Here is a 24,470-nt window from a genome sequence, read left to right as displayed (position 1 = left end):
ACTGTTCATGGTTTCGCACAAATGGCACCGCAGTGTACGTGATCAATTGCTTAATTTTAAGAACATGTTGATGGGAACCAAGGAGGTGTAAACCTCCTTGATGGGAACACCATTCCTTCTTTTAAGTGCGAATACCATTTCTTTCGCCAGGATGGCGAATTTCGGATGAGTAAACCCTCCAATTCTTGATGACAAGTATCGACACGGTAAAGAGCAGTGAAGCACGAGGAGATGAGTTGGAAGGGATACTCCATATACTTTAAATCTTCGCAGAGTGATCCGTCCACAGGAACACAAAAAACATGAAGCATCCCGAACAACGAGAAGTCAGCCATACCACCAACACTGACAAACCGATGTAAAGAGACATATGTAAACCACATTTGGGCGGCGCTTCTATGGCCACTGGCAGATGTTATTATTCTATTGGGTTCATTAAACTGTGGCATATTCTTTGCCTAAACAATGGTTTTGTTACCATACAACACATCATATTGAAGCACCGCGGACTATATGAACAACCTGCAGTTTCTTATCATGCACATAAATCCAAGTGGGCGTTTCAATTATTCGCCCTTTGCAAACACGGAAGCCTTGGTCAGAAATGCTTAGCAGCACAAAATCATCGTGACTAAACTACGGTGCTGTTGGGTCGTTGGCTGAAGCAACTATCAGATCTTACTTTTAGCAACAGTTTCCGTTATCAGATCTAACGCGACCCTCTGCACGGCAATGTTATTATTACTTCTCTCTTTTGTACCGATATAGACTTGTCCTAGAGACATAATACCTTGTATATGTGTATTAGATGTCTCTCTTGAGATCGGCTTTGTCTATAATGTGAAGCAGTATCCCGTGGAATCTGTTATCATGCATCCAGTGGCCACAGCTAGTCGTTTTGCTGTAGCGAAGGACAGCTCGCGGCGTTGCTATTGCAGCCCTCCGCACGTCACAAAATATAACGTAACGAAATTCGTGGCCACTCTTTGCTAGAAACCCACTGACTTCTCGATTTATTAGTGTTTCTCTTTTTTCTCTCTTTTCTGTGCGCTGTCAAAACATCCTTTTTCTACGTTGTCGGGGAAGCCCGTAATTCCGCTTCCGGAGATAGACAAGGGTCGTGATGAAGCCTGACGCTGTCCAGGGACACGGCGTTGCCCGTGACGACGCCTGCACTAATTTTCCTCTGCGTTGTAGCCTCGCAAGGTGGCTCCGCCTACGCCTGCGTAACGTAACTCGAGGTGGACGGGGTTCACGTGATTATTTCCGCTGGTCTCCATCCTTTGTATACATGCATGCGCCTGATCTTACCCGACAGGCTTTCGTGAAAAATGATATCTGATGGCTCCAGCCTGTTTGTGAGCCTATATCTTCATTGAGGGGTGGAGTGTCTACGAAAATAAAAAGCAAAAAAGACGTATCGGAGACCACCCCGGTGTCCTGTCGCTGGAGTAAACTGTTGAAGATGTAGTGGACAGCCGTAGAAAAAAGGAAGGAGAGAAGGAAGAAAGGAAGGAAGGAAGAAAGGAAGGAAGAACAACAAGAGAAAAGGCTGGGAGGTTAACCAGGTTGTACCCAGTTTGCTACCCTACGCGGCAGATATGGAGAAAGGGAAAAAAGTATGAGAGAAAGAGAGTAAAGAGAAGGGAAAGAGAGGAGAACATTGTCAGTACATGAGCTGACACGTATGCAGCGGGAAAACTGTGCTAAATTCAAAGGGCTTCGGAAAACGCGAGAGGGCTCTGACTGCCTTGTGAGCCGACGAAAGACAAGGACGGTGCTCCAGCAGCACCTGCACAGAGAGTGGCCCATCATCCAATTGTCGAGATGCGTCAGAAAGTTTTCTTCTCTCAGCGCAGCAAGTACGCTTCTGTAGTGGTCTATACTGAAGACAAGATAAGCTCTTTACAGACGCAGAAGAGCTTCTAAAGAAGTCTTGTGAAGAAAGAAGTACGCTCTTCTTTAAAACTCAAGAAAGGCAAAAGTCTTTAGAATGAAGAAGGTGTACTAAGTAGCAAACTACTATTTCTTTATATTTGCATTTCGCATGTCTCGGTGCTATACATTTACGTATTCGATTCTCATCGATACAATTAGAGTGGACCTACCATCTGTCCTTTCTGACGCTCCACATGCACAAATGTGCTCGCTGCACCCCTACAAATAATCTGCCTTTATTATAAGATATAGCACATGTTGTGAAGAAATTACCCTTAAACCAATGTCACAGTGTCCTTCATGAATTCGGCTAAGACGACTCGACAATGGAAGCCATGTTGTCTATGTTTTTATTTATCGGCTTGTTCTCTTTTCGGATGCCCCCCTCTCCTAAAACTTTGGGCACTTCCCGTCTTAGTGACGTCATTACGACGTACTGTTGCACTTACTCTCGTATCGGCTAACATTTGACCGAGCGATGTCAAAATGAGATTTCATGTTATATGACGTGATACTAACGTCATTATGACGTTGCAGATTTCGAGTATCAGCGACGTCATGACGTCGCACATGTCACGTGATATCATTGACAAGCCATCTGTGATCACGTGATACTTTTTATACCATTGATGTTGCTGTCAACGGCCTTTACAATACACTATGCTTGGCCAGTTGGTGCATCGTTACTTGAGAAACAAGGCACTGGGCGTAAGCTTAAAAGCGAGAAGAACGAAGGAGAGAGAGAGAAATAGCGCCAATTCATGACAACACGAATTGTGAGTTGGCGTTCTTTCTGTTTCAAGCAACTGCCGACGACCACTTTTGCGTTTAATCATGCACCTAAAGTTTTTACCTTAATATACTCAAAGAACAGAGCGTCAGTTGAGTTGATAATCCACTCAAAAGGACATTTTGTTGGTGAACCACGGACATGAACAAAAAAAAAAAGCACGAAACAAACGCAGGTCTCGCGTTTTCTTTTTTTATGTCCTCGATTTTTCGTAAAAGTACCCGTCGCAATATCTGCTTGCTACCCGCAAGTGTCGCGTAAACGTACACTGCGTGTGATGCGGGAGCAGAGTGGTGTCGTCGGAGAGAACGACTTGCACGAATACTGGTGAAAATATGTTGTCATTCAACCACGTGTGAGTGATAAGGAATATATATTATTGTTTAGGTCATAATTAAACTGTATTGAAGCACAAGTAAATTATGACAGCTTATTTCAAAGCTGATGGGATATATAATCAGTCGCTCAACGAATTAAAATGTTTTTAAATGTTCTTTTTTTCATTCAGTAATGAAGTCTGTGTTGAAAGGGTGTTCTTGCAGTCGGGTTCCATTTCTACTGCACTAAATTATTCTCATCATGCATATCAAACTCCTGAGAACAACATTGGTGGCAGCTCTGCGCTTCTGTTTGTAAAAACTTCGAGCACACCATCATTTCGCAAGCGATAAAACGATGATCGACAAGTTTCTCAACACGTAATGAAAGCTGCAGGGGCCCACGATGAAAAAAAAAGGAGAAAAAACAAAGAGGAAAAAAAGACTAACACCATCACAATTCTGGATCTTGCGTCCTCTGGAGATTACCGCTAACGAGTATACTGCCTTGCGCCCAAATAAAACTAACACAAGACAAAGATAGTGAAATACTCCCCTGATTTGTTTACTAGTGAGCCCGCTTGCAAAGTTTGATGCCGGAGATCCTCTTACATGTTTGCGTTTCGGCTTTGTTAAATGTATCCGGAACCCGGCGATTCGCCGTTACTAAGAGCTAATGCCCGAGGCTTTATAAGCAACTGTTTATGAGGAGGAGGTCGCAGAAATGCGTGGCAAAGATAAACAAACAAGTGGTTTGTCGATGCATTTGCAATAAGAAAACAACTTAAGCTTTAAGCTTCACCGAAGAGCACATTTCACCCTGAACAATAATATTTACAATATTATCTATGCTTAATATGCCAGACAGTTACGATTACAAACAAAGGGGACACCATAAATCCATTTTTCAAAGTGACCATGAAGCTGAATCAAAGAGAGACGACGTAAAATAACGAACGCTGCAGTCGCTTATTAAATCCACTACATATGCAGTGCAGTGCTCGGTAATGCGTTGCGAAGTGGCTCAGCCACCGTGGCGTGTTAAATGGAAAGGATGATTTCTTTGGAACAACATGGCCACCTATGTACAGCAAAAAATAAATGCAATTTTATCGCCTTGCAGAGCATTATATTCAGCATCGCAGAGAAAGGACGTGGCCTTGTCAAACATTGTGAAACACGTGCAAGTCACTTTGCGTCTGCCTTAACAACGGTGTCCTACACCACAGCCAAAACCAAACTCAATCTAAGCTAGCTGAGCGATATGCCCTTCACCCTTCATCGTGAGAAACGCTCCTTTAAGAAACTTTTGATAGCCGATTTACCACATAACTCTAAAATTGTTAATTTAGACTAATATATAAAAGCAATAAAATTTTTTTTCGTGCCCTTTCACACTAACCCGTAAATCTGTGGAAGATAAGGATCGTGTTTAACCATTCAAAACTTGCACACGGAAACGTTACAAAATACGCAAAAAAACAAAGCATATCCGAATGCCAGCTGTGTGTTGTATTTCCTTAATGTAATTTTTTGAAATTAATTACATGTGGGTAAACAGTACACACTGAAAACCACATGGAAGTGAATAAGAGGACCACATGAAAACATGATCACTTAAAATTTTCCAATGGCAATACGAAGAAGATATATATATATATATATATATATATATATATATATATATATATATATATATATAGATAGATAGATAGATAGATAGATAGATGGATAGATAGATAGATAGATAGATTTTTCGCTGCGCACTTGCATGGAAAGGCAGTTTGAAGAGTGTCTTCAGCGGTTTGTCCCTGTTAAGCCCAATTCATCGCTGTCTGCCGTTAATTTGCGATGAAGAAGTGCTCAGAGCCACACGAAATTTCCCTCGACCAAAAAGTGCGAAGTATTCGGAATGATGTGAAAGCACAATCCAGAAACTCGGAATAAAAACAACATTTCCTCATGAAGCAAGGAAAGGAGCGCATCGAAGAAATAATGGCCTCAATTATGCTTCATAGCCGCGCCCTCTCCCGCCCTGCTGCTGCTATACGAAAGGTGTTGAATGCCCTCGTGACACGCGTCGGCTCATCCGTCTTCCTCTGCTCTCTCTGTGTTCTGCACGAAAGCCACCGCGCCAAAGTGATCGAAGGAAAAGTGCGGGCGTCAGCGCGCCTCGAAAACAGCGCCGTTGCACGTCAGACGAGGCAATTACCACCGCTGCAGTGAATACATTCGGCTGGCCACATATTCCAGCAGCTACCTCTTCGCTTTCCTTCTCACTTTCTATGTACCCCTATCCCTCTCTAACCGTGGTATCCTTCTTTCAGATCAATATACACAGGGCTATCTATGTACGGGTTCCCGTCGACGACCCGCGCTGCTATTTCTGAATGCGGCGACTGCTGTTGCGTATGGGGCATATGCTTCCATCAAAAGCTCGTCAGTGCGTCATGGCAGCGGAAGGCGTTATGCTTTTGCGGCACCCCGTATCCCAGTGGCCACGCGGATGCTACAAGCTGCTTTCCGGCGTCTAGACGAAAGGGATGGTTCGCGCGCGCGAAATTAGCAAAAACTCTCTATAGGAATATAACAGAACTTCACATGTCACGTGTATCGTAACGTTGTTAGGAGACGTCTAGAACCACACGATCAAGCTTTTTTGTTTGTGCAAACAAGTAGGTGGAACAGGAGCGGTCGGGTCATAAATATCCACATTACGGTGACAAAAAGCTCTGAGTTTACCATAGAAAAAAAAAAGAGCCACTAAATGTGTTGACGCTTCCTGAAAAAAAATTACAAGCTTAACGTAAGAATAGTCGAGAAGCTGTATAATGTGCCCCTATAGCACCTCATAATTTCATAGATCACGCATTTGAAATATCACAAAAATAAAATTAACACTTATTGCCGCTATTCACGAAATGAATGTATACACTGCAGGCAACATTGTGGGCCTTTACAAGACCCACTATGGACAACTAAATGTAGGCAGTAGATATTGAAGCCAAAGAAACTATAGGAATGATGTGACTAATTTTCTATGGACGCACAGATATTACAGAACACGTGGAAAGCAAGTGGACGATGAACAATTTTTCCCTCCTTGGGAAGTGAATGCGCTTTACGGAGTAAAAGTAGCCCCACCGAGGTGGACTAGCGGCTAAGGTACTCGGCTGCTGACTCGCAGGTCGCGGGACAGAATCTCGGCTGCGGCTGCTGCATTTTCGATGAAGGCGGGAATGCTGCATGCTAGTGTGCTCAGATTTGGGCGCATGTTAAAGAACACCAGGTCATGGGAATTTCCGGAGCTCTCCCATACGGCGTCTTTCATAATCGTATGGTGGTTTTGGGACGTTAAAACCCACATATCAATCCTCGGATTTAAAGTACGTATTCATTTAATAAATGGAGACCTTGTATGATGACAAAAATTTCCTAAACTAAAAGCTGAGAGAGTTAAGTACAGAGCCGAGACATTCATTACAGAAACACGGATTGCCAAATTTGAAATTGACATCGACAAGAGATTCTCCCATGATCCTCCATTCAACCCGGTCTTGTGCGTACAAAGAGGGTTCAGCTTAAATTGAGGACGACGCAGCGAGCGATGAAAAAGAAAATGATAGGAGTAACCTTAAGAGACAAAAAGAGAGCACAGTGGGTAAGGGAACAATCCAGGTGTAAGGAAAGGACTTAAAGACGCCGAGGAGCATCAAACCAGAACTGAAGAAGACGAGCGGAGAGCAGGTGGCACGAAGGCGACAACAAGAAATGAAGAAGAGAAAGCACGTGCGATTACGAGGCAACTGTGTGCCAATCAGCTGATAACCAGTGATGGCCCATAGAGGTGGCGTGCCACGATTGGGCCACGTGCGACCATCACGTGGCAGTAGGCTGTGTGGCTGGGGACGAGCCGGAGCAGCGGCAGACGGGAGACAGCGGGCCGAAGCGTCGGACGCAGGGGATCCAGGTTCCGGCCAGGGAACGCGGCCGTCCACGCTGATGCCGTCCAACCACCAGGTGGGGCGGCATTGCCGGCACGAGTACTGCATCTCGGGGCGCGGCCTGGCCTGCTGTTCTCTTCCTTGCCGAGGGCATCGCGGATCTCGGCGAGGCGTCTCCGCGGTCAGCCGTTCAACACAGCGATGAACGTGGCCTGGCTAATGGTCACGGTTGCGTCGAGCATCGCGTCTCGGCGCACGCTCTTCGCTGGACGGGCTGGCTATTCCCCGCATGGAGCATCGCGTCTCCTATGCGGGTTGACTGCTCCGTAGTCGCACCTACGCCATCAAGCGCCAGTGTCACCAGAGCGTCGCACTTCGGCAAGGGACGAGCGAGATGTTCTGCCGGGCGAGACGCGGGCGTGTGTACGGAGGACCATGGAGCCGGGCGAGGTTCAGGGTGGCCGAGGATTCAGATGCCAGGGGAGTGCTGCCTGAACCGAGGATCGCCGAGTGGTGCCGAGCCGTACCGAGCGACGCGCCAGCCTCGGAAGTGGGCCGCGAGCTCACGAGGTGCGCACCCGAGGGTACCTGGCTGTGCCCTGGCCAAGGCGACGAACGCCGGTGAGTGAGCTGCCGCACCGCAGCTGTAGTGAGCAGCATTTCAGCACGGCACAGACGGTGCTGTGCTGGCCAGAACCCGCACGTGGAACCGCTACGCCCGGAAGGTGATCAAAAGCTTGGAAACGAGGTCCGAGGTCGCACTGGTCAAGGCATCTCCGCCACTGCAGCTCGAGAGTTGAGGCCACGAAGGCAGACGAGGCAGTGCGCCGCTCGAGAGGACGAGTTCCTGGGAGCGTTCCTGAGCCGGACGTGGGACCCGTACGTGTCGGCCAGGTCGAGCTCCGGTGTGTTCGTTCAGGGTCGAGTCCGCCGGTGTGTCTGTTCAAGGTCCAAGGCCGAGACCTGCCGAACGGCTCCTGCCTGAGTGCAGTGGCCGGGAGCAGGTTCGTGGACGAGGCCTACCGGGTGTGGTCGTCATGAGCCGTGGCCTGATCCAGGACCTCCGGAGTTGCGACCCTGACTGCTGGGTTGGCCGCGACGTCCGACTAAACGGCGCTGCACACGGTAGCGTATCCGTGCGTCGTCAGCCGTTCCACCCATGCCATGAAATAAAAAGTTCATGTTAATGCTTTCTCGTCCGCTATCAACAAGCATAGTGACGAACGTCCTGTTAACCATCACACCAGGGCTAAGGATGGTTAAGGGTTAAAGATGGAACAAACCAGGGATGATTGAAATCAAGAAGAATTGTAGATGGGTCGGGCACGAAGCACGTAGGCAGGAGAACCGCTAGTCATTAAAAGTAACTGTCTGGATTCTCAGAGAAGGCAAACGCACGACGGAGAGACAGAAAGTTAGGTGGACCGATGAGATTAATATTTCGCAGGTTCGCCGGAAATTGATGTGTTCGAAAGCAAACCTGTAAACCTGCTCTATCTCCAACAAGTTTCTTTGTTATTTATTCGTGCTGAATTTCCATTTCAACAGAAATTAATACATAACACAAACTTTTTGGGTTCGAAAAAGAAACTGTCTACTGATAACTGTGCTATCTAGGGGGGCAGGATTGCAAAAAAAGCCTTTGTGTTACTTTGTGTCCCGATACTGAACATTTGAAGAATAAAAACATAGGCCCCGTATCTGCACGTAACGCTGCAAATGTCGTCGAAAGACGATAGTCTTGCGACTGTAGAGAGTGAGGAAAACGTTTATTTGATGTTCCGCTCAAAAAATGGACGTGCTGCGTTAGAGTGCCTCGAGCGTGCAGTGGAGGTGAGGGAGCGCATAAGTCACGCCACAAGTGAGACTCGAACGCTATCTGGCAGTTGTCTTGAAAAACGAAGCGCGCGCGCCCTGCACGCCCGTCTCGGAGGTGATAAGGTGTAAAATGCAAGGCGACGGGTAGGTGCCACCACCGTGTCGTCTTAGCAAAGCGTTGAAAACACTTGCCTTTTTGTGCAAACGTTGGAAACACTTGCCTTTTTGTGCAAGCATTGCCTGGTCAGCGCAACGTGATAAACACTACGGTCCTTATAATGATTTATGTATGCTTTTCTTGTAAGAGACACACATACAGAATATTGACGTGTTGTTATGATGCCTCAGATATGCGTAATAATTGCTTTTTAATTCATAATCACACAGGTATGAACACTGAACTTTGAGCAATATTGGTAGGCGTTAAGGATGGGGTCGGGCATTTGGAGTATCATTTGGCCACTTTGGTGCCGTTTAGGGTACAGTTACGGGCGGACAAATAGACAAATGTACAGACAAACAGACAGACAGACAGACAGACAGACAGACAGACAGGCAGACAGACAGACAGACCAACATTTTTGTGCTGAAGGTCCCCAAGAAAGACAATTGTCTTTAAAGCAAACAAATCAACGAACAAACGGAGGACGCAACATATTCGAACGCTCTTTTCCAGCCGCTCCTCAGAGGTCATCGTTCTGCTGCTCGTGTCACCGTACAATGACCATGACCACTGCCCGGAGAAAAACACGGGATTCCACAGACGAAAAAAAAAAACAGAACAAAAAGGAAGCCAAACGCCTAGCGCCACTGTCTGAGCGGGGTCAGAATAGCAGCCGGAGGGAAAGAGCGAGTTGGCATGGCGTCCACACCACAGACGCTAGTTTGAGACTTTGTTTCCTTCGTTTTGTTCTGAACAAATTAGATAAAGGCTAGTGGAGGCGAGGCCCGGGATAACAGTGTCCAGGCGATGTTGCGGCCTCCAATGTCCCCGCGCTGCCATTTCCTAAACGGAAGAGGCTTCACTGGAAGCCATTTGTAACGACGGCGCCAGATGGGACCCCGCTCTTTTTTGGTGCTGTGCGCGTCGACTTCCGCGTAACAACATAGGAAAAATGATTCCAACTATGCGACAGTGCTCGGAGTTTCTGAGAAAGAAAAAGATGGGGGGGATGCGGAAATGAAGGAAGGGGGCGTAGGTGGCCGTAGACAGATGTTCGCATGGACACTTCAGGTGTCTTCCAGAAGCCGCGTCGTGATGCTTAGTTTTGGAATTGTACCTCTGGAGTAAATACATAAATAAATGAATCACCTGTTCAGCTGCATTTAAAATTAACATCTGCTTTAAGATGTTAATTTTATTTTTAAGACGCTACTTTGACGCATCTGGACTGCCCGATTATGTCATACCTTTCAAAGCATAATACTTTTTTATGTATATACCAATCATTCCCGTAACTTTAAGACGGGGCTTTCTGTTTCATGATTCGTTTGGTCACTGCCAGGTTAGTCAAGCGGATGACTTAGGTGCCTTACAGTTTTGAGTTACTTTCATGTGATCTCAATAAGAATAGAGTATTATATAATGTATTATGCTGCCTCATCTAGACAGATAAGTTGGAGAACTGACGCGAAGCTATGACGTTGTAATAAATAACTGACTCTGCACAGTGTATCAAGTATACCATCACAAATGAACTCTTTTAAGACCGTTCTCGCGACACATAGCGCTGTGGCTCATTCGAGCGCGAAGGCAGTAAAACATTTCACTGAGGCTGCAAGTTGCCATAGGCGTCAAAACTGATCGTCCTGACAGTACTAAAGAATCAGATAAGACTAAAAGCACCAACGCAAAGACGTCGCTGGACCCCTATGTACCACGTTAGAAAAGGGGCACATTTGGGATTCCATCTTTAAGCGAAGCCTTTATATCATACAGCATGCAGTGGTGGCGTCTTACGTGAACCGGCGTGCGTGAGACATGTTGCCCTCGAGGATGCACTGGTGGGATGCGTGTTTGTGTGTACAGTTTCCCAATCATTGATATTCTATATATTGTCTGCTCGAATCCGTTCAGCCGCTTGTCATATAATCTACTTTTATGAAGGTTACTTGTTCATTTCACGTCGCACATTTAATTTTAGCCCGAATATGAACGAATGTTCAGCGTTGTTAAATGCCGCAACGGAAGTGTTTCACTGCTCAGTGCGTTGTTGAAGATACCGTTTCCTGCCATGGAGTGCACAAAAAAAGTTTGCAGGGAGCATTGCATTATGCGATAGATAGAAAGAAAAGCAGCCCGTAAGGTTTGTACACGTCAACCTTTGCTTTCCCTCATTTTCAAGACAAAGAAAAAAAAAACTCTAGAACTTTTTTTCAATTCTCTCGATCTTTGCACCTCCATTTATATTTAGAATACGTGCAGTCTACGTGGCATTGTACTCTAGTAGCGATTCGGGAAGCTGCAGTTATACAGGTACAAAGACCAATCACTCGGGACAGCTACTCTGCATGCCACTTTTTCACTGCTACCACCTCAGGCGCCACAAATGTTTAGCAAGGAACTGTACTTGTGCACATAGGCAGATACAGTTTTCCCCTCGGAGTTACTCGGCGCAGAACCCGGCGAAGCTAATCCGGACGCTGTGAAGCGCCTCCCTCCTCTGTCGTTCCCGCTTCGTTCCCGATCCCTAGATGTCCTGTTGCGAACAATCGCTGAAGTAGAATAAATAAAGAGAACGGGGGTAGTACCTCGTCTCGCCTTTCTAGACAGGGTGCCTTGAAAATTGCCGCGGCGAATATATTGAAAAGATTGCGCGGGCGCGTGCCACCAGGCGATCGATGGACGTGGGCAGGGAGAGGCGACGAGTGAGTCAGCGCGGATGTCACCGCGGAGCCATTCATCACGTCGAGCGAGCCCGCTGCAGCTTATTAGTCCTGCGCTTCGTCAGTTTTCGCATTTGCTTTCGCCTCCCGTCCGATGTGCCTTCGCGAGTTCTTGCGGCATGCGGATGGCGTGCGTGCGTGCCCGTTTTGCACGCTTATTTCTTCGCGCGAATTTGTTGGGGGAAACGGCAGCGACCACTTCATTACGGGTGCTGTTGATGGCATGATTTTCATGCTGTGGTTCACGAGTTCATTGACTTCGAAATGTGTTCGTGACGTCTTAAATGCTGTATTTTAGGGCACAAAACGAAATAGTAGCATGGTTGGACTTGGGACCATTGTGCGCAGGGTTCCATTTCAGGGGGGGAGGGCGAAGGTTTGTCGGAGTGCCCCCTCACCTTATAACAATGCATGGGGTGGACTGTGCCCCTGCCCCCCCACCGAGTCATAGTGCCTACTTCCCTATTATCTCAGTGTATGGGGTTGTCTTGGCGCCCCCACCTCCTTTTCAGGTGACCAGGTGGAGCGGCTGCCCCCCCCCCCCTACACCCCCCGTGCACACGCCTATTTCTTGTGACAGTCCATCGGCGCTACTGTAATGTCACTGGATGGATAGCGGGAGAAATATACCAACTGAATAACGTGAGTTGAGCGTCATTAGAATGTGTTTTACTTTGAAGTGAGTTGTTTTCAGTGAGAAATTACTTCAGAAAAAAGAAATTGGCCCCGTATCTGCATGTTACACTGCAAATGTCGTCGAAGGACGATAAGCTTGTGTCTTGAGAGAGTGAACAAAACGTTTATTTGACGTTCTGCGCAAGAAAATCAGTGAATCTGGAGGCGCTGCGTTAGAGTGCCTCCAGCACGCAGCGGGGGCGAACAAGCGCATCAACTCACGCCACACGTGAGACATGGGCACTATCTGCCAGTTATCTTTGAATACGAAGCGCGCGGCGTGCGCGCCCGTCTCCGAGGTAACAAGATGTAGAACGCAAGGCGACGGGCAGTTGCCACCACCAGGTCGTCTTAGCAGAGCGTTGGAAACACTTGCCTTTTCGTGCAAGCGTTGCATGGTCAGCGCAGCGTGATAAACGCTATGGCCTTTAGAATTACTTATGTATGCCTTTTCAAGTAAAAGACACACATACAGAATATTGACGTGTTGTTATGGTGCCTCAGATATGCGCAACAATTGCTTTTTAATTGACAATCGCGCAAGTATTAACGCAACAGTGGTGGGCGCTGCGGATGGGGTCGGCCGTTTGTGATATCGTCTGGTGCCTTTTAAAGTACCGTTAAGGGTGAACAAACAGACAAGTGGACAGACAGACCAAACTTTAGCGTCGAAGGTACCCAAGAAAGACTATCGTCTTTAAAAATGGACACTGTAAAAAATAGTGCTATGGGCGTGATTGATATGGCAGACTTGTTCATGGTAGGCCTTGTGTACAACATTATAGAGAGAGAGAGAGAGAGAGAGAGAGAGAGAGATCAATAGAGAGGAAAGGCAGGGAGGTTAACCAAGCTTGGCTCGAATTATAGAGATAAGTGTACCACTACATGAGCAGGTATCGTCGTATGAAAGGGTGAACTGGTTCCGTCAAAATTAAGATGTCAGTGTTATTGATCAAACAGCTTCCATAAACAGACACAGCTCGAAGCATTAATCGAACTTTATTTCTGCAGGAAGTATATCTGAAATCATGTATTTTCTAGCTTTCGTATATGCTTCAAATCGAGTTGAAAGTTGTGACCTGTTATTGTAACCAATAGTGCGATAATCCTTCTATGGAATGAAAACTGGTGCTTCACAAACATGTTCTCGGTCAGCTTTGAAAAAAAAAGTAGTTTTGTACCCCAGGATTTGCCAAATATTTTGTAGTGCAATAACTCATGAACGAACTGTTATAAAAACTTCCTTCCAAACGAAAAACCAGCAATGGCCAAGTCGGCTTGTGTTGGCTAAATAAAGTCAAGTGTCGGCAGCTCCCGGCTACATTTGTAATTGTAATAAACGAGTGCCCTTCTACGCCTCGCCCTCCAATTATGAAACGATTTGCCCAAAAATATAATACCCGTATGTTTATTATTAGACTATGTGTATTTTTTCTTGTTTGGTATGCCGTCTTTCAAAACGTTCTTCAACATTGTGTCATGGTACATCTGACATAGCTGGTTAAAAAAATGTATAGCCTTTCCCTAATATACTAAGAACCCCCCTCTTCCTTGTTGTACTGTTTTTCAAAAGAACATATGGGAAAAATATTAGTAATGTCGATGTACCGTCATCTTCAATGAGGTCACACCGACAGTGTTGTTTTCTGGAACACAAAAACAACGTAATTAATGAAATAACCTAAAATAATTTCAACGCCACATCACTGATGCTACTATTTTGTGACCAGATTTTTTTCAAACTAAGTATAAACTGTTTGAATGTGCTCTATCCTTTTCTTCATATACTCCCTTTATAATATTACCACTGTTATTCTTCTACGTTAACTGGATGCTATTGCTAAACACATCAGCATAGAAGCATTGTTAGATTATTCTATGTTAGTGTGCTTGAATGTAGTGTATATAAGCAACGAGTTTGTATTTTATTTTCTCCTCTATTGTCATGATAGGTAACGTATGCTTGAGTACATATTGAGTTTTGTAAACTCTCGTTTGCCGATGTGCCGGACTTAGTCCTGCAAGGCATCTTTTGGCTTTGAAAGGCCTTCTATCTATCATTCAGTAATAATAATAATAATAATAATAATAATAATAATAATAATAATAATAATAATATTAATAATAATAATAATAATAATAATAATAATAATAATAATAATAATAATAATAATAATAGGTCATTGTCAGCTCACAGAAAAAAAGAGACCGACAAGATTCGAACGTTTCATTGGACTCAATGCAGCCGTGGGCGCGGGAGAAGTTTTTGAATTTACGCCGCAGACACGAAGCAGAGAACTTGGTTGGTGCCCCCTCAGCAGTTTGCCTATCTGCTCCCGGACCATTGGTGCCATGAGGTCCCGAATCGGGGCAATAAATGGCTTCTGCGTGCTCCCATCTGGCCGCCGTTTTCTTTTCCTGTTGCCTTTTATTTTTTTCCAGTATAAGGCGTTGCTCGTGTTGTGCGACGACATTGCGGGGAACAAGTTTGAGGGGCCCGGAGAGGAGCCGCATAGATAGCGTGAACGAGAAGAGAATGTCAAGTGGCCATCATTGAGGTGAATAAAATATAAACGAAAAGAAGTCGCACATCCATTCGTGTTCGACGATATTTCATATCCGTCCTCACACTGGCTGCCAGTGGCTACGAGGAAGGCGCCCTATTTGGAGAGGGTAATATGGGGAGTTTTATTACGCTTTTGCCGAATATAAAGAGTTTACAAACTGACCGCACTTCTCGTTTCTCGTTTCTCTTTTGTCCGCCTTCGTCTGCCGCGATGGAGCAGTGGCTATGGTGCTTGGATGCGGACCTGGAGGTCGCCGGTTCGATACCCGCCGTGGCAGCCGCATTTTGATGGAGGAAGTATGATAGAGACCCGTGTAGTGGGTGATGTTAGTGCACGTTATAAGAAGACCCGACGGTCAAAATTTCCGGAGCCCACCACTATGATGTCTCTCACACGAAGGACTTTGGACCTAAAACACCGTATACTATTACGATTGTTCTGACTGTCTTGGTTCTTGCTTATATATATTTTAGACTCGGTGTTTTGCCTGTTCATGCATTATGCATTTGTATCTATGGCAGAATGGCCTGGTTTTTGAACTACGTTGTTGTATAACCGGCTCTGGTGTAGCCTGCCCCGCATAAACAACAACAAATACAACAACAACAAAAAAAGATTGAGTTCACTATAATTTACTTGACCCTCCTCTATTTCCCCGTTCCACTTGCGGCAATTCACAAACGGCATTTGAACAAGATCGTAGCATTTTTCTCTCACTACAAATAACAAACCCATGTCTGCTCCTGTAGTCTCCAGAGGCTGCCTGGGGAATCACCATATCTGCACTTACATGAATTACAAAAGTGTACACTATATTTTTTCCTTTAGTTGGTGTCTTCTTAACGGAATGTGCAGGTACCTAAGTTGCGTAAGTCATGCTAAAAAACGCACACACACACACACACACACACACACACACACACACACACGCGCGCACACACACACACACACACACACACACACACACACACACACACACACACACACACACACACACACACACACACACACACACACACACACACACACACACACACACACAGGAGCTACGTTTATTCAGAACAAAACAATAAATAAATAATAAATAAATACGCAACACTGCCGGTAGGTGTCCTCGACTACTCGCATCGTGTCTGAGATTGGATAGGATCAAACAGGATGACATAGACGACAAGTTCATTGAATGTGCAATAGAACGTGATTTACTCATCAAAATTTTGACGGTACAAAACTAGGTGCCAAAGACTGTGTTATTTAACTTCAGAGAACTGTCAATGGATGCATACGAAAAAAAATCTAAAATTATACCATCGACGCTAACAAAATATACTATACGAAACTACCTTTCAGTTTTTCATGCAGCTCAGGAGGTCGCATTCAGGGGCGTGTGCTAAAGCGTCGTCAGTTCCTGATGTTCGTGATAGATCGTGATATTCGTAGTGTCACAAAACAACACGCACATATAATAGCATCCAAAGTAATGCCTGCTATTGTTCTGATAGATCTTAACAAGCTACGTGCAATAAAATAAACAAGCAGTGTGTTTTATGTCTATTGCCCGGCAATGCGAAATACGGCTAGTATAGATGGAGCAATTGATAAAGCGAAAGAATGGAAGCGATAAATGTTGAATGAATCAAGCTAACGCTGATTACTTTTGTGTATGTCACGCTGAAAGTCATTGCACTCTGCTTTCTTGTGATTTGTTGCTATGTATATTCTACCGTCTTTCCTTACTTACTGTAGCTCACTGCAGTGCCAGCCAAGCGCTGTGGGCCATGCCAAGCTAAAAAAGTGGAAAGTCGTCTAAAACACACACACACACACACACACACACATACATACACACACACACACACACACACACACACGCACGCACACGCACACGCGCACGCGCACAGACACACACACACACACACACACACACACACACACACACACACACACACACACACACACACACACACACACACACACACACACACACACACATACACAGTGTTAGGCGAGTACAGCGCTAAAACCCTCGGGAGCCCAATTAGATTACAGTTCCATTCCCGCAGGCAGTGGCCGGCTTATCGGCTTAACCGCGCCCTAAATGTATCGGCGTGAAGCTACGGGAGGGGTTTATGGTGGCGCAACATGAGCATCTTCGAGTTTCGTCGACGTGTGGGAGATGCTCGAGGCTGAGCTGTTGCGCTTAATCACGCAAGACGAGGCGGGTTGCATGGCGAAATGCTAGACATCGACAGAACTTCAGGGACCCAGAAGGTGATGCTGTATTTGTGGGCTGCGTTTTCTTCGAAGAAGTTTCAGTGAAAATAAAGTGACATCTCGGTTTATGAACAAAGGCCACTACGGGACCCGAAAGTTGCGGGTGCAATCACCTCCGCGGCGCTCACACTTCGATGGAGGCGAAACGCTAGATGCCTGTGTACGGTGCAATATCAGTGCATGTTCAACCTGGCTGAAGTTTCCGCAGCTCTCCTCTATACGGTGTGCCTCCTACTTATATCGCAGTTTTGGCATGTACAACACCAGACTCTACTGTTAAGGAGGATGAGAAGGAAGGCCAGCACTGAGTGGTTAGCCAGTTTTCAGACCAGCTGACTAACTATAGTGCCGGGGAAGGGGCTGAGAGGAGTAAAATATGGCAAAAAAATTACAAGAAAGATTACACAATCTCCCGCTAGAGGGAACCACGTGTAGATGCGAAGCAGTGGGCACTAACGCTTACACTGGTGGCGGCCTTGACCCTGGCGCTCATCGCAGCGTTGCGCAGGGGAGAAACCTGGGCAGGTGCGAAACACGTACTGATGGACCGGTGTTTCCTACTGGAATGTGCCAATTGCTGCTAATGAGCAATGAGAGACAGAAGTCTTCTATTGGACACAGAGACCCACGGTTCGCTTTTAGTCAACGTGCACGATCTAAATTTTTATTGTTTAACAACACACAAGAGAAATCTAATCTCCCAACAACAGTGCCTTGGAGATGAAGATCCGGTGCCGATATATACGGGGTGGCCAGTGAACTGTTCTGCAGCGTGAGCAGTCAGTTTTTTCAATCAAGAAACTCGCTAGCAGACGCTGCCTGCGTCGGCGTTGGAAAGTGAGAGTGAGGGGAGCGTTGGAGAGGAGACTGGGAGAGAGAAAAGGCACATGCACAGTGGAGCGAGGACGCCTCATGATCAAGGTCGTTCACTAGATAGCTTCGCATCTGAAAGAAGAAAAATAAACCAAGGAAGAACAACAATACGAATAAAGACACTGCTTAGTGTCGGTCTCTGTGACCTATTTGTCTATATTTCACAACGAAACCACCATGCGAACCATCCTTATCACTTACACCCATATAACGCCCGCAACAGGGCCATTATGCTGGACCTTCTGGTACCCACGTAGGAGTAGAGGGAGGGGATGCAGTCCAAGCACCTGCGTTGGACTCCAGTAAAGTTGTACTCTCTTAAGTTGTGTTGCTTATCATGTGGTTGTTATGGTGAACAAACGAAAACGGTGCCTGCTGGAAAGCTTTATTTGACTGGAAAACTGATAATAAAAGCTTGATAAACTGCTGTATTCACTTATTGAGTGTAATTAGAGTTGGAAACATTCGGGAAGGTTCGCAAAAAAGGTGGTTCAACCTGCACAATGCAGTAGTTGCATTTGTGACAGGTAATTTACGTATGAATACAAAATGAATAGTGCATGGTAATATCATGTGGTGTTATTTACTCTCTGTTATAATGTGGCATTAATTATATTTCCCTGAAACTATAGTCTGCACCTGTCCGGCGTGCTCGTAAATTTTTTTCTCATCGTCTTTTTTTATGGTTGACAAGTTGACCAACCCAAATACTTAATGGTCTTATCTAGTCAAATCTTAAAGACAATTTCATTTCTCTAGCCTGAGCTTATCACTGGGTCTATATTAAGCCAAGTGCGTGCTGTGAGCTGATGCACCAAGTTCCCAACACGCTTTAGTGTTTTTACCTATAAGCTGACTGGGGTGTGCCTCTGTGCTTGACTTCGCGACGTTTTGCTGGTTTTGGTTGGTGTACTATTCATATTAGTGCATCTTTCATTTTTAACCCGGTATAATCTTGCTCTTCTTTCCTTCAAATGTCTATAAAATAGGGGATATGACGCCATGGTCAATATCATAATCTATCTTTCATTAGAAACATTTTCCTTTGTGTGTTTTAGTAGTGTTGCGAACTGTTTTGCATTGCCACCGATGCCATTTGGCCAGCAAAGTGTTCTTGGTTGCGAGCTAAAGCATCAGTGTTTAAATTTCACTTCGGATAAGATAATGGGTGCCTACGATAAGAGCTTTCGCCTATTGTTCATCGCTTTTCAGGTATTTCTGCTCTGCAGCCCGTTCACATTGAACTGGGCTGGGTTGGTTTGCGGTAGCCGCGGACATCTTAGATCACACGCATGATGGAATGACACACATGATGTTAGACGCGAAGTTTTGCGGTGTGCTTTGTTCGTGCATCATGCCTCTGCCAATCTTGTTGCGAATATATGGGAGAAAGGACGTTCTTCTATATTTTACCTATGAGTTGCGCCAAAATAACAAATATTGCCGCCCTTACGTGCATATATTTTCTTCACTTTCGTCTTTCTTTCTCATTCCCTCTTCCCTTAGTGCAGGGTAGCAAAGCGGATGCTACGATTCTGGTTAACCTGCCTGCCTTTCAATTTATTCTCTCTCTCTGACCGGTGAACCTGAAAGGGTTTATCATTGGGTTTAACAATCAACGTTTGTCGCTGGACGCATCACGTTTAAACACCCATTTACGCTGAGTGATGAAGAGACGGACATGCTGTTAAGGTGCATGACTAGCGGAGCTACCCAGCACAGGGTACGCAATCGGCACTGAGTTCTGATCAAAGGTTCAAAAGGCACATAGTTTTCACCAAATGTTCAGAAATGTATAGCAAGTTCCTTTCGAATGCAATGCTCCTTCAAAGTTTTCTATATGAGCAGCATCGGATCTCGAGAAGCCGTTTGAGGAGCCGTTCGAGTAGCGGACGTGTTCTTGCCACATTCTTCGCTTCGCAACACTTACATAAACCAGTGCCGTGTAGTGGGGTTCACCCAATTTATGTGGCTCATACGCTTATGACCAATGTAAAGTTAATTTTCAGTGTTGTAGAGATGGGCAATGGGGTTTGTCCAAGTACTGTGAAACATACTTGCACTATGCTTCTTCAGTATACTGATGCTCATTTCGCCTTGACATACATGCGGCTTCGTAGTAAGGGTGGTGGTGGTAGAAACATTTATTGCCACTGTGTAGCGTGGGGGCCGAGCCCCCTCATGGCACGTGGGTGCACCCTCGCAGTGAGGAGGCACCCTTACAAAGCAAAGGAAAGCCCTTGAAGTGCGATCCTCTTCATGGCGCACGAGATGATCCGGCGCTGATCGAACGCAGAAGTGCTGGTCATGATGGTCTCCCAGTATGACACTGCCACAGCCGGAGGTGGGGGATGTGGGAAGGTGGGACATGTGAGGAGGATGTGGAGGAAGTCTCCTGGTTTGTCGCAAAGTTTGCATGAAGAGGGGAAATGGTCTGGGTAACGGGCGTTTAGTAATACGGGATATGGAGCAGTTCGAGTTTGTAGGCGTCGCCAATGTGTGGCCTGCGCTATGTTTAGGGATGGGGCTGGGGGTGCGTATATTCTTCGTTGTTCCCGGTAATACGATAGAATATCACGAAAAGAGAGCAAGCGCTCCTCGACCTGTGGAGGGGGCTCCATTTCTCCTGCCCGGAATGTGAGACCTCGGGCTAGAGAATGAGCCTCCTCGTTGCCAAGGAGGCCGGCATGTGCTGGCGTCCAGATCAGGGTTGTGGAGCACTGAGGCTGCCAGAAGCGTAGCAAGCGAGCAGCGCTACATGATATCAGGCCATTGGCGTAGTTAAGAATAGCTGATTTCGAGTCGCTAATGATAGTGGTGGCAGGTGTGGAGATGAGAGCAAGCGCGATGGCTGCCTCTTCTGCCTCTGTGGAGGAATTTGTGATAATTGAGCAAGAAGTTAGGAGATTTGCCTGATTGTCAGCCACCGCAAGGGCCATGCGGGATCTTGACGCATATTCCGCTGCGTCAACGTAGACTACATTCTGGTCCTCGCCATATTGTCTCTGGAGGGCCCGGGCCCTTGCCTTTCTGCGTTTCTCGTCGCGCACAGGATGCATGTTCTTGGGAATGGGCGGTACGTTTAGGTGAGAGCGGAGGTTAGAAGAAAGAGGGACCCTTCCAGGTGATTCTGTTATTGGGGATAAGTCTAATTGGGTCAAAAGAGCGCGGCCACTCACCGAATTAGACAGACGACATATTTGTGCCGTAAAGGTGGCTTCAGCGAGTTCCTCAAATGTATTATGTACACCAAGTTTGAAGAGTCTGTCATTGGATGTGCTTGGGGGAAGGCGTAGAGCTGTTTTTGTGCAACTTCGTAGAAGCGCGTTAATGCGGTCTCTCTCTTTTTGTCGGAGAGGTAGGTATGGGAGGGCATACGTGGTGCAGCTGACGATGTAAGCCTGGGTGAGGCGAAGCGTGTTTCGCTCGCGTAGGCCAGCCCGACGGTTCGCTATGCGACGAATCAGCCGAATGGTCTGCTGAGCATGTGTTTGGAGAGTCCTGATGACTTCTCCATGTGCGCCATGTGAGTAGAGTACTAGCCCTAGCACCCGAATTTTTGAGACAAGTGGGATGGGGTGGGCACCTAGCGTGAGAGAGATAGGGGGAATGGCTGAAGCATGCTGCTTCGGTCGGTAAAGAAAGAGCTCTGATTTGGAAGGGGAGCAGGTAAGGCCACGTTCTCGAACATATGTGTCGATGGTGGTTAGTGCCAACTGTAAGTGTTCTTCTATTTCGGCGTCACTACCACGGTTTGCCCAGACGGTGATGTCGTCGGCATAGAAGCTGAAGTGGATGTCGGGGATCTGACCCAGTTTTTGGGGCAGATGTAGAAGTGCTATGTTAAAAAGAATAGGTGAGAGGACTGCTCCCTGGGGCGTACCACGGGCTCCAAGCGTGATGCCTGGCAGGCTGTGATCGCCAAAGGTAAGTGTTGCTGGGACCACCACAACTACAACATGGTGAACCAAGGAACACTTCACCTTCCTTCCCTTCGTCTACAGGATAAATGGTTCACAGTATTGTGTGCACCAAGCAAAATAGCACCAGTGATTTTTTATTCGCAGTAGAACAACATGAACGTTAAGCAGTTGCCACAGACACAGTACTAACTTTTGAATTAAGGTGGTCAAGAAAGTGACAATGAGACACCGCTGATGAAAGAAGCAGTGGATAAGACTATCTTTGTATGACTGTGTAAACAAAAAAAAATCTTGAATACGTCACAAATGCAAACATACACAGTGACAGGGATATGCTGTCTTTACACTTCAAATGATAAGAACAGTATGATAATATCCTTTGCTATTATTGCTGAGATTACTGTGATATACTATAAACTTTGTGCTGAGCTGAGCTGTGTAGTAGAGAGAACCCTCAAAATAACGTTAGGCTTAATATTTTAACAATAAGGTTATGACGTTTTCAGCTGTACAGAATTCTGAACGTCACAAAGGGCTTGTGAAGTATTATCGATCAGTATTATTCAAGTACTAACAACGATTCTGAACATAGGAAAAGAGTGGAAAGCACAGTAAGCTTACAGCACAAAACACGCACATTGTACTTAGAGCAAAAATGAGAAATAAAAGATTCGAGCCAAGCTTCCACACTGCTGAAGCAGTACTCCTTCCCACTTGAATGCACGTGTTCGCGGTCAGTTCTTTCGTGTGGTCATCACACTCACTTGTAATGGTGGCTCAGAAATTTCGACAATCTAAACACTGACGCTCATTCTCTGCGAATGCACTCGTTTTAACACCGAATCAGCGGCCCACTCAACCATGCCGGGCCAACTGAATAATAGCCCACGGACATACAAGAAAGGACTGGCCTTCAGCGCGAACCGTTACGTCAGATTTTGTTGCGGTTTCTTAGGGAATAAGAGAAACTGGACTGAACGACATATTGTGAAATTTCGGTGACTACGTATATGGGTTGCTTTTAGACAGTGTTACTGCCATGACGTTTCAGTGACGTTGCAGGCTCTTTGCTCCTCTTTCACACCCCTTTTCATTTCTCAAGTACAGGGTAGCTGACCGGATATTTTTTAAAGTTATGCTCACTGTATCTACTGTAGCTTCCTCTCTCTGTGCTCTCGGAACGAAAAAGAGGTGTCTCGAGTTCATTTTCCGGTAGGTAGCTGCTCTACCGTGGAAGGGCGTGAGGAGGGCGCAGACATTGAAAAAAATATATCGCCTTCCTTCTCGTAATGTCTCGAAGTGACGTGACAGCTGGTATTATAAGTAATATATCTCACCTTGTCTTGCGAAATATAGTTTGGAATAAGTCATTGACGCTTCGGGGGAAAAGCACACGGGTCCCAACACTCAGGTGACAAAGTGAACTCACGCGCTGCAATTTAGCCACCGTAAACTCTTCGTGACAGTAAAGACTGTAGACATTTAGCGCAACCAGTTTCCGAGACAAAGCGAATAAAAATGTTTAGACGCATCAACTGCACGTTGTTTGGCAGGGAATTCTTTTTTGGGGTTATTGTAAATTATATACAATTGGCTCCTTGTTAGCACTTAGTCAGGACCGAAGAGACGTATGGTTCCTACACAAAATCTCAACAAGTTTATTGATACATGTTGAGGCTTTAATTGTTGTGTGGAAATAATGCGACAGGCCCCAGTAATGCACAATTTAATATTAACTACCGAGTCAGAAAACTGAACGCTTCCTGTTAAGCAAAAAAAAACAACACAGAGGTCCACAAGTTGTCGACTGAGTGGCCAGCCAACATCCAGCAGCTTAGACGAGCTAGAACGCTTTGCCACTAGAAAAGCCGCTTTGTCTGCATCTGACTCACCTTCGACGAGAGCGATTATCCAGAGCAGCAAGGAACGGCCACAAAGATATTTCCCCAACGCCCCCGGGGGCACGCGCTGACGTCGAGCCCTCGAGGTGCTAGACCCGGGGGCGAGCTCCGTGCCAATCATTGCGCGCACCAAGCAAACAGTACTACTCTTAGACTGCAGTATGGTCGCGGACGAACGCTGGCGCGTCATGGCACGGCGTGTGTGTGATGGGGGCCGCAAGCAGCGGATGTCGGAGCGCTCGCGTGGCGCCCGCGGCTGCGTTTTTCCCTTCTACCCTGCGGCGCTTCCTTTTTTCCCTGCGGCGCGAGGGAGACTGTGGGGAAAGGAGGAAAAACGGGAGGCAGCAGCCCTTCGTCCAACCCCCCTCTCATCTGGCGCGCCCGTGGTCTGACTCGGGACGCCCGAGTCGGGGGAGGCCTCGAAGAGCGCGCGCACGACGCGCCTGGCGCGTCGGTGACGGTGGCGACGCCTATCCGTGGTCAGTGGCGGTCGGGTTCGCGGCGGCGGCAACAAGCGACCCCGTAATGGGACCCTCTGCGCTCTTCTTTGTGTTTGCTCATCAC

At 46.4% G+C, this 24,470-nt stretch overlaps 1 protein-coding gene across 1 annotated transcript in view; it reads right to left on the bottom strand.

The window, feature by feature from the left end:
* The window catches only part of LOC119172632 (uncharacterized), a 47,328-nt gene extending 23,126 nt beyond the window's left edge, over positions 1 to 24,202 (bottom strand). Inside the window, exon 1 of the mRNA XM_075891857.1 lies at positions 23,898 to 24,202. Coding sequence (XP_075747972.1) covers positions 23,898 to 24,096 — 199 coding nt within the window. The 5' untranslated portion in view covers positions 24,097 to 24,202. The remainder of the gene's footprint in view (positions 1 to 23,897) is intronic.
* Between the last annotated feature and the right edge of the window lie 268 nt (positions 24,203 to 24,470).

Source organism: Rhipicephalus microplus, chromosome 4, assembly GCF_043290135.1.
Source record: "Rhipicephalus microplus isolate Deutch F79 chromosome 4, USDA_Rmic, whole genome shotgun sequence".
In the NCBI taxonomy this organism is placed as follows: Eukaryota; Metazoa; Arthropoda; class Arachnida; order Ixodida; family Ixodidae; genus Rhipicephalus; species Rhipicephalus microplus.
This window is presented reverse-complemented; position numbering and strand designations above follow the sequence as displayed.